Source organism: Salvelinus namaycush, chromosome 38, assembly GCF_016432855.1.
Source record: "Salvelinus namaycush isolate Seneca chromosome 38, SaNama_1.0, whole genome shotgun sequence".
Classification (NCBI taxonomy): Eukaryota; Metazoa; Chordata; class Actinopteri; order Salmoniformes; family Salmonidae; genus Salvelinus; species Salvelinus namaycush.
The window spans coordinates 17,852,000-17,867,881 of NC_052344.1; the positions used below are offsets into that span (position 1 = coordinate 17,852,000).

Genomic DNA, 15,882 nt, shown 5'->3' on the forward strand with positions numbered 1-15,882 from the left:
GTATGCGAGAAACTCCTCTGTGTTGTCTTAGGAATTCAGCATTCTCAGTTTTATTTCTCCAACCCCCATTGTCTCACCTCTGATAAGCAGAGGTCACATCATGTAGATCTGATTGGAGGTTAACTTTACAGTAATACTATTGGCCAACAACTCAGATTTTGAATCCAAACAACTCAGATGCTTATAAAAGAGCCTAAGATTTACGGTTCTTTCTCTTTTTTCTTCCTGACCTTCTTTCTTTCTCTACCCCATGGATTTCTGGGGCATGACCTTTCAGGCTATGATTTCTCTCTTTCTCTGATCATGCATAGTATAATGATTTGTTAATGTCAGTATTGCCTTGTAACTTCAGATTTATGCCTTGTATGTGAATCCATTCATTTTCCAAGGTAATTAAATACACTTGTATTTCGAATTCCATTCTCAGACATTTCTTGATGGCCTATTACTGTAGCTCAATTACAGTGTTCTTGCATATTGCTACTTACCTTTATGGAGTCTGATAAACATTTTAATAGGCTAAATACTTAGTCTTATTACGAGTCACACTTGAGGTATTTATAATATATACACGTCAAATATTACTTCCACTAGAGTAACAAAACATGCTCAACATAAATATCAACATGATATTGTAGCCTATAGACTTGTGCCACTTCAGGAAAAGAGGAATAGTGCCGTGGCAATGCTCTCCCTCTCATAAATCACATGCACATTGTTTAAACAGGAATTTATGGGTGTTTGCGATCTGAAAGCCTTTGTGAGCTTGACAGCCCAGTAAAATTTCTAAAATTCCAGCTAAATAAAAGTTGACATTAAAAGCCAAGTTGTAGTTTAAGTTTGACACGTATGTATATTTACCCATAATTTCTTAGGTAGATATAAGGACCTTTTAAAATGTACCTGTTAAAAGTCAATATTAGGCTAAATGCTAAAGCATTTCTGTGACAATAGACAAGTCCAGCTCAAGGACAGAACTACATACATGTAAATGGAGATAAATACATTAAAAGGAATTCAGTGAAGCTTTGTAATTGACAGGTTTGATGTCGGACAAGAATAGACTGTTCATGATTTATTGTGTGCCAAAGCCAGTAAGATAAAAGGTAACGTTTTATACTGAGGCGTTGGTGGGACTTTAAAACATATTACTGCATTAAAGACTACCTCGGTTGGAGGAAATAAAAGTACAAGCTTTGTTACTGGCAATACCTTGCATGGTAAAGTTGGCAGATTTTCGTGTCAGTCAGTCTGTGTCGGTCTGCCCATCTATCCATGGCCAAATATATCATTCATGACAATGTTCTCCCGCTCATAAATCACATGCACATTTTTTTTTTTTTTTTTTAAATGAATTTATGGGTTTGCAATCGGACAGCCTTTGTGCGCTTGACAGCCCATTAAAATGTCTGAAATCCCAGAAGGCATGCCTAATAAAAGTTCAACAATAGGTCTACTTTTGCATTCCAGCATGCTGCCAATGCCCTGAATATGTCTCCTGCAAAGCTGATAAATATCCTCATCTGTTACTCTGGAGGCTCTGTCATTTTAGGAGTACACGATTGACATTTCAAAAAGGTGAGGCCAAAGAATTAAACTGGCAAAATGAGAGGACTACAGCCAATGACCTATTTTAGCTGGCAGCAATCTTGTAAAGGATAAATATTAATCTGGTTAACCTGATTTACAGACTTGTAATCTTTGGTCAACAATGGCGATACCCTCTGAAAATATTGTCTCAGGCTAAACAACCAAACTTCTGAACAGCTTAGAGAACATCACATCTAAGCAGGGAAGCTTCAGTTAAAGCATTTGAAAACTGTCTAGGCAGGGAGGAGAAAGTGCCTGCCTTAAAGAAAAGATTATCAAGCTTTGCTGGACTGACAGGTGCAAATAAAAAATGCAAATGAGGGTTGTTAAGGTGTTGGATACCACAATGGGGTGTGGGTGTGTGTGTCTTATTCACATATGTTATGCTCTAAAATAATTTGCACATACAGTACCACAATCAAAACATCATTGTTTTGCAAAACCATATACTGTAGCTACATGTGTATACATTTAAACTTAGTATACAACACCTGCTCTTTCCATGACATAGACTGACCAGGTGAAAGCTATGATCTGTAGTGACGCCTGAAGCACTGCAATGCCTTAGACTGCTGCCCCACTCGGGAGGCCCCAAAAAATATGTTTAAGCCTGGAGACAATTGAGACATGGATTGTGTATGTGTGCCATTCAGAGGGTGAATGGGCAAGACAAAATATTTAAGTCCCTTTTGAACAGGGTATGGTACGTAGTAGGTGCCAGGCACACCGGTTGCTTTCGACACCTTGTACAGTCTATGCCCTGACGAACTGAGGCTGTTCTGAGTGCAAAGGGGGGGAGGGGGGCATAATATTAGTGTTGCTAATGTTTCGTATACTCAGTGTATACAGCGCACACCGTTTCAGAACTCAGAACCTAAACCACTTCCCCCTTTGGACCAGGCGCAACATTAGAAGCAGATGATCCGGTTGAATGTTACCTATGGTTTTGTTTATCTGACAAGGCTCCAGGTTTAGGGAAAGTGTTTTCCTTGTACAGCTCACATACCACAGAGGGGTAAGGCCTGATAACTAGGACCACATGGGGTCCCCAGAGAGAGGGCCTCTCTGTGACACGGACGTCACTGAAACTACACTTGATTACACTACCTCACAGAGGAACGCAACCATAGGAAAGAAAAACACCAGTGTGTGTGTGCGTGAGTATTTGTGTATGTGCGTGCGTACGGGTGTGTGTGTGATTCCATGTGTATCACAAGGTGCTAGTGTGTGGGGGTGGATGGGTTGGCAGCAGGAGATGGGGATATGAAATAGATGAGTAGGAACAGAGAGAGGATGACAGTGAAGGAGATAGTGCTGCAGCCATTACAGGACTCCCTCTCACTGAGACGGGCTGGTCAGTAGTGCCGGAAGGATACCAGTATCGCGATACTCGTTAGTATCGTGCCAAGGAAACAAAACACGAAGATGATTTCACGTCTTTAGGAAAACAGCCCTGATGTTGGAAACAAAAATCATTATGTTATCATCCAGAGTCACATTTATTTATTTTCCAAGCTGTAGCACACAATATTGTACATACAGCAGGTTTTTAAATGACCAAAGAGTTTGGTCTGCTTCGTGTTTTCATTTTTGCCATGGAAAACATATTTCAATACGGGTATTGTCACAACCCTACTGGACAGTGCTACACTGCTATTACCTTGTCTCATCTCCATGAACGGGTTGTTCATGGAGCTCATTAACCACCACACAGCGCTCCACAGAGGAAGAAGGGGAGGATAGTGTGTTTTACTTGGTACCAGATAGACAGACCCAAGAAAGGATGAAAAGAGAGAAATACGAATCAACTATCAAATGAAAGTCAGAAAGCTCATTAACCAAGTTCACTTATTATTGACGCAACACCGTGTGGGCTCAAAACGGTAGGGGATTATTTTGTTTTGCAGAAACGTCTACGTTTTCTTAGTATTTGAAGTTGCCAGTCCCGTCTCAGTCCAGACATCTTGATACCAGTGCCGAAGCTAAAAAGCCAGACAGTTTGCTCTCGAGGTAGCTGTATATTACACAGACAACATGGCAACCAAGTCTGTGTGATAAATGGGGTCAGAATGAAACGGCACATTTTTGGAATGCTCCGTCTTTACAGATGTCGGCTTGACAGCTCCCTGTAGATCCTCTCTCCCCTCCTCCGTTAGCTCGTCACTACGGTCACAAAGGCATGACACACAACCAAATATGACCATCAAAAATCCCTAGACCAAAGACAGGGAGTGGTAGAGCAATGGGTGAGATGCAGTGTGGGAGATCCCCAGTGGTTAGTCGTGGCAGTACCCACATCTGCTCTGACTTAAGGGGAATATGTTGTGGTAATGGTAAGGTGGGCTCAGCAGGCACTTCTAGGTCTCATTTGAACGCTGAAGCGTAATCTGTTTATGTCTCAGTGGGAAGGATGTGTTATATAGTGAATCTTCTGGATTCACTATATGGTATGTCAATGGAGTAGAAGCCTCTTCACTTTCTACACACATGACACATCAGTTAAACGAGTGGGTGACTCGTATTTCTAGTGAATTAAGTGTTTGTAGGCCTACTGACTTGATACATTAAATTACTAACTACATTTGGAAAGCTTTATATGAATATATCATCTGATATACTGTATAGTACAGACAGAAAACATATCTGTTAATATAACACAGGGAGGAAATCTAAATCGTATTATATTCCAGCTCATAGACAAGTGCTTCCGCTGTTGCCTTCGTTACCGACATATTCTCAAGTCCTTTCATGTCTCTGCATAGAGAGTTTGACAGCACTTCAATTGCACACTTGTTGACTGCACAGTAATGATCTCTTCAAGGGAAAAGTAACAGAAAACGATATTTGCAACATCACTGCTTATAGAAACAATCATATCAATAATAATTAACCTGATAGTAGGTACTCTGTCTTATTCACATATGTTATGCTCTGGAATGGTTTGCTTCAAATCAATTACGCACCTAGTACCACAATCAAAACATAATTGTTTGCAAAACCATGTGTATATAAAATCGGTTTAGCCTTCCTATGAAATCTATTAACGCATTGGACTGAATAGGCAGGGACTCCTCTGTTCCCAAACTGCATGCTCCATATCAATAGCCTGTCATACATGCAGATTAATTCCAGATACGGCTCTGAAGTGTGTTTTTAGAGAGACTTGCTCCAACACAGGCTCCAAATGAAGCTATAAGCACTTAGCCCTGTGGACCTTTGAGCTGAGCTGTGTTGTGACCATCTCAAAAACACAGGTGTCTAAGCTGTGTTTTTAGTACTGCTAATGTCACCACACTCAGAAAATGGTTATATGGAATGAGAAAATGGTTATATGGAATGAGAATACGTTTGTATTTTGTAGAGTACTGTCGTGCAAATAGAGCAATGCATTGTTTGCAGCGCTCTCCTTCTCAAGCAGCCTATAGAGTGATTTCTCTCTGACCAACAGTGCCTCTGTTTGGTGGCACTGTGGTATGTATCTATCCATCCATCATCACATTCTGCTCAGGGGAGGGGAGTGTGTAAGTTGGGGCTGGACTCAGCTGTAGATCACCATGGGAATCAAGAGATCTATCCTGTTTTGTACTGTACACTCTTAGTAAAAAGGGTACTTTGGGGTTCTATATAGAACCTTCTGGTACTTCAATTCATATTTAAAGAACCCTTTACTAAAAAAAGTTATACACACACACATACATACCCAGTAAAGACAAAGAACATTGAGGGTTCTATCCCGCCCCAGAGTGTAATGGGGATTTTAGAAATTAAACAGCTAAAAAAAAAAGCTAACCCAGTCACATCAAACTCTGAAATGACAGCTAACATTCCCTCTTAATTTGTTTGAGCTGTTTTCCATTGACATTTATATCCATATTAATGATGCTGCTGTGTGACTTCACCGGTCTGAGTGGCAAACAGCCAGGCACAAACTTGTGCAAGAGGAAATCATGTGTTAAATAAAAGCACACACACTCATATAAAAAGGGCTTCTAGAAACTTTTGGGTAACTGCCATGCCTATTCAAAAACCAACTGCCAATCCATTCCAGCATGACAAAGCAAGAGGACGGTGGTTGAACCAACTTGCCTACCAATAAGCACGTTATTTTTTCAATGTATTAAAGGTGAGCAAAGTTGATTTAATTAAAATATATGAAGCAAAAGTCTTATGATAAACTATATACTAGATAAATAAAGTTGAAACGTTATTAGAATTAGCATGATTGTAAGCTAGCTAGCTAAACAGAAAAAGCTAGGCTAGTTTAATTCACCACTTCACAAGCTAGCTTTCTCTTTCTAATAAACCAATTTTTATTATGGGACATGCCAAATAGAGCTACAGACCCAGTCTGACATTGGCAATTAGCTAATTCTTTATTTTATGTCAGTATTTCAGAGTCAATTGAGGGGACTGTTTCATTAAAACCAGTATAAGACTGTTTCTGAATGTAGGTATGTAGAGGTATGTATACATAATTTATTATAAATAATGTATAATAAGTATTGGTGATTCAATAGCCTAGTTAATTATTACATGACTTTTAACACACAATCTATGTTTTGCAGTAACCCAGAACTATCAAAGGCTCTCTCTTTCGGCTGCTGCGGACAACTACATACAATTATTCTGATGTAGAAGAACAACTTGCATGTCTGCATAGTATTTTGGCAGGTTAACTCATGCTTATTTCTGGAGTTGAACTCATGTCTCCAGTCAAGCAGGTAAACCAGCGGCGTGTGGCCGAAAGGTGGCTGGTTCTAATCCCGGGCTGGGCGCTGGAGAGAAAAAAAATGACAGAATTGATCTGACAACTGGAGGGCTGCTGGGTTCACGTCTTCAAAACATTGGCTGCTGGGTTCACGTCTTCAAAACATTGGCTGCTGGGTTCACATCTTCAAAACATTCCCCTACCATTAGGCCCTTGAGCAAGGCCTTTAACCCCACAACATGCTCTCCATCCAGGGGCGCTGCATGCAGCTTGAACCTGTGGTTGTCTCGACTGTATGTGTGAGGTCTGCTGTTTGGTGGTGGTTGAGAACAGAGCAGAAGACACCTTTTTGTCGATCACTAACTAATGGACAAAGTATTGTATTGTAAAGAAGTCAGCCAGAGTTGACATGGGCCATCATTCAAACAAAGAGATGTCTCCCTGGCCACCAGTGCATATTTCCCAACTATGTTCGCATAGAATGGCAAATAATTCTAGCTGGTGTTCTTTGATCCATTATTTAATTGTTTATTAAAGTATATTCTTAGCTCAAAATAGTAATAGCCATAATTCATAAATGGCACCATGCAGTGTTCAACAGTATATGGAAACATTTTGGTTCAGTGAAGAACCTCTAGGGTTCTGATCAAAGAACCATATAAAAAGGGTTCTATATAGAACTTCTAGGTGTTTCATATATGAAGCAAGCGATAGAACCCTTTTTTTCCCTAAATGTGAACAATAACTTGGGGAGCCAAATGCCTTATTGATTGATATGACTTGAGCCCAGAGTGTTTCCGTGTCCGGTTACATGGTCAGGCAAAACGCCAGGACCTAGATATTACACTAAGGGGTAAAAGGTCAGTGAGGTTCGGTGACATGTGACATGGTCCTCACCTGTAGTAAGTGGGTGGCGGCCCCTGGGTCAGAGGTCATGGCTTCGTTCTGTTCCGTGTTGAGCTGGGTCAGCTGCTGCTCCTCCTCCTTCGCCTTATCCCCTCCGTCGTCATCATCCAGCTCATCCAGGCTCTGCAATACAGCGAGAGAGAGAGAGAGTTGAACACACCTTTATTGAATAATTAAGGTGTGAATAGAGAGGTCAACTTATTGAATGTTCTTTAGGTGCAAATAAAAAATTATCTATGCTATACACTAAGTAACATATCAACAGGATGTACAGCTATTGAAAGAGAGAGAGGTACAGAGCAATAAAGAGAGAGAGGCACGGGTAGTGAGACACGACCACTGATGTTGGCGAGCGGTGACAGCCGGGGTCATTCTCACTGTAACCGTGGTAGCCTCCGGAGAGATGTGGCCCCGGTCCCCTTAATCCTCTTAAGACATGATTTCTTTCACAGCCCCTGGACAGCTCTGATGCAACCTAGGCCACATTCACTGGGACACACAGGCAACAGGAAGACGGCAGGCAAGGGGTCCTTACACTGCTGTGGACGTGTAGACAGAGGGCTTTTTGACCAGTGGAATGTCTCCGAAAACACTGGGAGTCAACAACGCCCTGTGATGTAGGGGTCAGTCGGGACACAGCGAGAAATTGTGAAATTCATGATATATGCGATTTAGTTAAGTAGTGCATCAAAATAAATGAATATGCATTGAGAAAATGAAGTTTGACTTTGAACTTGACGGTTGTATCATCTGTATTGACAGAAACAGGAGCCAACCTCCCACTCGTGCAGAACACAAACCAGTCTTTCCTGTTTTCACGCTGTGCAACAAACAAAAAGGTGCTTACCGAACGAACAGGCCCTTGAATGGTAAAAATAGCCTTAAAAGGCTAAAAAGGAATGTAGTCATTTGCAAAGACCTTCCTGCCAAAATGTTTATCAGCACGCCTGGGGAAATGCCAACTCCTTTCTTCTCTGCTCTAACTCAGGCAGAGGTTAACGCTAGTTGTTCTCGTCTGGCCTTTGACATATTGACACAGACATTACTTTTAGGAGCATGCTGCCTGTGTCTGTGCAGACAAGCCCAGTAAACACACTGCCTGCCTTTAGACATCTGACCCCTGCAAAGGGCACAGGGATGCTCTGTGCTGTTTGATTTGCCAAAACATTCCCCTGCTCCCTCCCAACTGCCTACAGCAATACACAGCTGTAGACTCCGGAGAAGCAGGGGTCAGAAACATAGAACTAATAACAGTCACATATGGAATAATGAGGGATATTACACAGTCTAACAAAAGTCTGTCTACATCAACACAGTGTTTTAAGACTAAAAATGTTGCTATGCACAGTTGCACAAACAGAGGGACTTTAAATCTGGAACTGGGTTAGGAACATTTCTTTTGGATCACGGTGCTGGCTGTTTTACCCACTATTACTTCAAATCATTTCCATGCATTTGTCTTATTCCAGATAAAACAATGGGAGATCTAGGCTCATCCTTTTAAGGGATGTTTCTGTTTCTGATTTCAGCAGAAAGAATGTGTGTTTTTCCGACCCAGCCAGTGAGGAGATGTCTCTGTACTCGATCAGTCATGGTGGCCACGTCTGAGTCCACAGGGTCAAACAGGTTTATGTCAACAGAACCATGGATATATAACCTTGGTCCAGCATTCACTTTCACATTACCAAGTCCGATAGTGAACTATTATAGGATACTGTCCTTAGCATGCTAATAGACTTCCAGTCATTGTGCTAATGCTAGCTAGCATTGGCTCGCGAAACTACCTCTAACTTCCTTCATACTGGAGGCAGAGACATACAAATAATAGCATACTGTATGACTAATGTACAATAACTATTAAGAATGGGTATACAGTATCATGGTGTAACCACACAACTTATCAGACAGCTGTATTTAAAATACAGATAAACACACTTAGCAAACACAGACACATATCCATTAGACACACAGCTAAACTAGGGACAAGTATCACCTATAAAAAGCAGGAAGAGGGCACTACTGGCTGCCCTGGGAAACGCTGAGTACATTTCCTCCCGTCGAGGGGCTCAGATAAAGTGGTGATGATGACACACCAGAGGGGAGAGGGGAAGTGGGGGAGTGAGTTCTGAAAAGAAGCAGACTAGTCCCAAAATTCCTTCCTCTTCCTGTTTATAATGTGTGGGACCTTGGCAGGCGTAAAGCGCGAGGCCTCTGAAGAGCGTTTACTCAACATATTATTGAGGTCTCCAAACGCCAGTGTTCATCATGGGAAGACAAGTCCAGTTAAGAAGCTACATCTGGACCCGACTGTGGCGGTCCATTAGGAATGTGTGTGCTGGGTGGAAATGTGGTCCTTTTGGGGGAAAGTGATCTGCAATCTATCATTCTAATGCTGAATCCATGTCAGGAGGAACTTGCAAAATGTCTGACTTTTGGTGTCTATACCTCCCTGAATGGATATTTCAGTGTCTCAAATAACACTGCTTATGTAATGGAGGTGAAGAATCTGAACAGTTTATAGCATCCTCAACTTGTTACAAGATGGGAAAGAAATCCTCAAGAACAATTTCCAACAGCTGCCCCTTGACAGAACTATAGCTGCAGACAGCTCATACAGGCAGAGCACTCATACCATCTTCTCTCTCTCCTCAATGTGGTCCTCTACTTAATATCCCCTTCCTAAACACTAACACTCATACCATCTTCTCTCTCTCCTCAATGTGGTCCTCTACCTAATATCCCCTTCCTAAACACTAACACTCATACCATCTTCTCTCTCTCCTCAATGTGGTCCTCTACCTAATATCCCCTTCCTAAACACTAACACTCATACCATCTTCTCTCTCTCCTCAGTGTGGTCCTCTACCTAATATCCCCTTCCTAAACACTAACACCATCTTCTCTCTCTCCTCAGTGTGGTCCTCTACCTAATATCCCCTTCCTAAACACTAACACTCATACCATCTTCTCTCTCTCCTCAGTGTGGTCCTCTACCTAATATCCCCTTCCTAAACACTAACATTCATAATATTTATATATTTATATTCCCCCCTTTAACTAGGCAAGTCAGTTAAGAACAAATTCTTATTTACAATGACGGCCTACCAAAAGGCAAAAGGCCTCCTGCGGGGACGGGGGCCTGGGATTAAAATAAATAAATGACAAAACACACACATCACAACAAGAGAGACAACACTACATACAGTCTCTCTCCTCAGAGGACTCATTTGAAACATTTAAGCTGACCGCCAGCGCCGACATGTTAACGTGCCAGCGCTCTGTCCGTTTACTCCTCAAATGTGTTAACAAGCAAAGGGCACCTCCGTCCGCTAGTCTTTTCTTCCCATTGGAGGCTGCTGCTACGGTGGTATTGCGCGACTGTGTTTAATGACTTGTGTTCCTTAATTACCTACTGCACGCCCTGGCACTGACTGAGTTCATTTGGATGATGTGTTAGAGATGGAGCGGAGAGGAGCAGTGAGGAAAGGAGAGGAACAACGGCACTGAGATGATTCACACACTGCCCACTGTCCATTAATCATTAGCGTTGTTCATTCAGCCTCAGCTAGGACCTGGCTCACAAATACAACACAGAGATCTCTGGAGGGAGGAACTCAGGTCTGTCAGAGATCAAAGGGAGAACAAACATCCACGGTGAGAGTCGGGGGGATAAATGTGACACTTGAGGACATTGTTGTCAATGTGAGTTAAAGTAGAGGTTTGCCAGCTATGAGGCCTGAACAATATCATCTGACAAGGTCATAAGAGTTTGTGTAAAATATTACTGTCTGGTTATCGTAACAACCTGTTATGGTCCAACGTGAAATAATAATAGCATGAAGGCAGATTAGGTGAATTCTGAATTAAACAATGGTTGATTCGCTGAGTAAAGGGAACAACCTGAGGATACAAGTGCATTACCCACAATGCCTCTTGGCTGTAGGAAGAGTCCAAGGGAGTGGTGTTCAGTGCCCGGATTCAGGCAAGCTGTCTCTCTCACACACACACACACACACACACACACACACACACACACACACACACACACACACACACACACACACACACACACACACACACACACACACACACACACACACACACACACACACACCACACAGAGAGTGAGAGTGATGAAGAGGCTGCAAACTGCTCAGTGGGCTGTCAGACAGATGGAGGTGCTGGTCAGCTATGGGGCCAACCTTAAACCATCTCTGAGCCTCTAAAATCAGTGCCAACTCTCTCTCCCCAAACCCAGAAAGCGTGATTTATCGGCCCTGTTAATCCCAGACTGGTTTTGTTCCCAAAATGTTGTTTTTTCATTTAACTTCTGAGTTGAAATTCCAAATAAACTTGTTTCTCCTTGCAGGGGTTGGTTTGGGCCTTGAAGTCAAACTGTGTACAAGACATTCTCATAAAATGCAGCTTGTCTTGGCTGAGAGTACAACTTCTTTATGTAAACTGAGCAAAAAAAGACACCGCTCCAGACCATGACGGATCCTCCACCTCCAAATCGATCCCGCTCCAGAGTACAGGCCTCAGTGTAACGCTCATTCCTTCGACGATAAACGCGAATCCGACCATCACCCCTGGTGAGAGAAAACCGTGACTCATCAGTGAAGAGCACTTTTTGCCAGTCCTGTCTCGCCCAGCGACGGTAGGTTTGTGCCCATAGGTGACGGTGTTGCAGGTGATGTCTGGGGTGAGGACCTGCCTTACAACAGGCCTACAAGCACTCAGTCCAGCCTCTCTCGGCCTATTGCGGATAGTCTGAGCACTGATGGAGGGATTGTGCGTTCCTGGTATAACTCGGGCAGTTGTTGTTGCCATCCTGTACCTGTCCCGCAGGTGTGATGTCCATATGTACCGATCCTGTGCAGGTGTTGTTACACGTGGTCTGCCACTGCGAGGACGATCTGCTGTCCATCATGTCTCCCTGTAGCGCCGTCTTAGGCGTCTCACAGTACGGACATTGCAATGTATTTCCCTGGCCACATCTGCAGTCCTCATGCCTCCTTACAGTATGCCTAAAGCACATTCACGCAGATGAGCAGGGACCCTGGTCATCTTTATTTTGGTATTTTTCAGTCAGAAGAAAGGCCTCTTTAGTGTCCTAAGTTTTCATAACTGTGACCTTAATTGCCTACCGTCTGTAAACTGTTAGTGTCTTAACGACCGTTCCACAGGTGCATGTTCATTAATTGTTTATGGGTCATTGAACAAGCATGGGAAACAGTGTTTAAACCCTTTACAATGAAGATCTGTAAAGTTATTTGGATTTTTACGAATTATCTTTGAAAGACAGGGTCCTGAAATAGGGACATTTCTTTTTTTGCTGAGTTTATATATATATATATATTTTTTTATCAATGTTTATCAAGCACAAGCCTGGAACGGGAAAGGACCATTAAACTGGGTCTAAAGCAGAAGTCCACATTTCCCTTTTTTAATCAAACTTTTCAGCAATACCGTTTTAACAAGCACGTTTAGTACTCCACCAGACCTCACAGGGACGGAATCTCCACGTGGGGTGACAGTATGCCATTACAAAACATAGGCTACAACTACTAGGAAACGCACTATATTTCCTCCGTGGTCACCAATCATGAGACAGTACCAGCATCAGCTTCCCTCTCCGTTGTAGTTAGACCTGGGCAGCCAGGAGGCCAAGCAGAGTTCTACTGTCTGACCTCTGGCCCCAGCTTTAATCCATCTGTGGGAATAGACCATGCAACAACATCGCACTGTGTGTTCCACTGCTCTTGCTTTGCCAGCCTCATTCTATGCTCTATAACCTCTGTGGTTTGGACAAAGACCCAGGAATTGAACTGCATGTTATGAGGCTTTGGGGGAAGAGTTTGAGAGGGGGCAGAGAAGGTATCAAAACAGACTCAGGGCCTAAAGTCCTAAAATGGTAGCTTACACTGCAATACCACCCAGCTCTCTGTACTAACCCCATTCCTAATGTTGTATCACAGAATGGGGTCGTCTTGTTTTCTGAGAGCATTACGGTTTTGTATCAACTGTGACAGAGAATCAATGAAATTGAGCAATTATTGCCATGTGTAGCTAATGGATAACAATGTACTATACTGTTTGGTTGTCCATCAGTCTATGTAGCCCCCAGGAGAGGCCTGAGGCAGACCTTATTAAACTTTGAATAAATATATATGTGCCATTTGGCAGACGCTTTAATCCAATGCAACTTAGTCATGCGTGGATAACATTTTACATGTGGGAGTTGAACCCACGACCCTGGCGTTACAAGCGCCATGCTCTACCAACTGAGATACAAAGGACCACCAGTCAGTCTCCTGACAGGGCTCATCCTGCCTAAAGCAGTGCCTCTGACCTCAGCGAGACCTCAGAGGATGTGTGGTCGTGACCTCTCCCCGGTTTCATCCGCAAGATGACAGAATGGTCATAAGAACAACGAATGATAGTTTAGTGAGTTGCTCAACCGCCATGAAAATATCAAAGGCTTTTTAATGGTTACAAATATACAACATTAATTACATGTACTGCATTACGCATTTCTGGTGCAAAATTATCATTGATTTTCATAGTCATCCTGCTACTAGGAGAGTTCTCTGCCTCATGTTTTATTCCCAGCCTTAAATGTGGCGTGCAGTCAGACAGACAGACATTCAGTCAGAGACAGTGACAGACAGACAGACAGACAGACAGTCCGAGACAGTGACAGACAGTCCGAGACAGTGACAGACAGACAGAGACGGTCCGAGACAGTGACAGACAGACAGAGACGGTCCGAGACAGTGACAGACAGACAGAGACGGTCCGAGACAGTGACAGACAGACAGACACGGTCCGAGACAGTGACAGACAGACAGACACGGTCCGAGACAGTGACAGACAGACAGAGACGGTCCGAGACAGTGACAGACAGACAGAGACGGTCCGAGACAGTGACAGACAGACAGAGACGGTCCGAGACAGTGACAGACAGACAGAGACGGTCCGAGACAGTGACAGACAGACAGAGACGGTCCGAGACAGTGACAGACAGACAGAGACGGTCCGAGACAGTCAGAGACAGTGACAGACAGACAGAGACAGTCAGACAGAGACAGTGACAGACAGACAGAGACAGTGACAGAGAGACAGAGACAGTGACAGTGACAGACAGACAGTCAGAGACAGTGACAGTCAGACAGTGACAGTCAGAGACAGAGACAGTCAGAGACAGTGACAGACAGACAGAGACAGTGACAGACAGACATTCAGTCAGAGACAATGACAGACAGACATTCAGTCAGAGACAGTGACAGACAGACAGTCAGAGACAGTGACAGACAGACAGTCAGAGACAGTGACAGACAGACAGACAGAGACAGTGACAGACAGACAGACAGAGACAGACAGATGATGGGTTCAGGTGAGCAATATTTAAAATGACTCAAACGGAGAAAACAACCTTGGTAAGAAGATGACACCGCATAACAAGCTCTGGAAATAGTGTGAAGTATTATGAATGCATGTCATTCGCTGATCATATGTTACGATGTAGCAATTTTCCAGTCATATGGAGAATTGCTTAATTACATGATTGCCTCTTCATTCCTAATGAATAATTAGCAGCTGGATGTTTGGTTAAATTTATACAACAGATGAAATAGGCTACTGTACACAGACCGTCCTCGAGAAAAGACAGCCAGTGCTGTCTTGTCTTTAGACGGGGCGGCAGGTAGCCTAGTGGTTAGAGCATTGGACTAGTAACCGAAGGATTGCAAGATCGAATCCCCGAGCTGACAAGGTAAAAAAATCTGTCGTTCTGCCCCTGAACAAGGCAGTTAACACACTGTTCCTAGGCCGTCATTGAAAATAAGAATTTAACTTAACTGACTTGCCTAGTTAAATAAAGGTAAAATTTTAAAAAAAGACGGCCAAGCATTTTAAAAGATTACAGACTCAGACAGATTAGAAACTGATGGCCAACAGATCCACTCTCCCCCCGTTGTCATCCCTCCAGAACAAAGTGATTTTACACTGTAAAAAGGCAGCTTGACGTGAAGGCACATGTATAGCCCGTTCCAGCTGTTATGATTTTGGACCATAACGTACATCTTTCATACCAGGACATGGCATCCATTCATGAAATAAAACATGAATATTCAAGACAATAGATTTCAGCACAATAGTTCTATGTTGGAGTCCATTCAGCACATTTGGGCTCATCAGCGTCCAATGAGAGCAGTGTTTAATACATCGGTCTAGTCTTCTAAACCTATCAGATCCTCTTATAGAAGCATCCCAGCAGGACTGTATACTGTGCAGACCAAACTAACCTGTTGGCCAGGGGGTCTTTATCTCTGTGTTGACTCTAGCCCACTGCATAAACATTGCTTGCCTGGGTCTGATAGAAGGGTATGCAGCTTGTAGTTAAGGCCCCATTAGCAAGTCTACTGTTTGTTTTCTCTAGTGTTTGACCAGGGAGGAGTGCCTCACGCACACTCAACTGCAAACACACTCAACTGCAAACACACTCAACTGCAAACACACTCAACTGCAAACACACTCAACTGCAAACACACTCAACTGCAAACACACTCGGTCCGGTCCACTGCTCTAGCTACCCTAGAGCAGCTGGTTGGTGCAGGTAGACTCATTGTGCCATCATGATGACAGGAAACCTCTGCATGACTCGAGGTTCAGACATG

General features: G+C 43.1%; 1 protein-coding gene across 2 annotated transcripts in view; it reads right to left on the bottom strand.

Moving 5' to 3' along the window:
• Positions 1 to 15,882, bottom strand: part of LOC120031738 (PRKC apoptosis WT1 regulator protein-like) — a 73,952-nt gene that overhangs the window by 20,719 nt on the left and 37,351 nt on the right. For both annotated transcript variants that reach the window (XM_038977527.1, XM_038977526.1), the window contains exon 3: positions 7,196 to 7,327. In XM_038977527.1, coding sequence (XP_038833455.1) covers positions 7,196 to 7,327 — 132 coding nt within the window. The remainder of the gene's footprint in view (positions 1 to 7,195; positions 7,328 to 15,882) is intronic.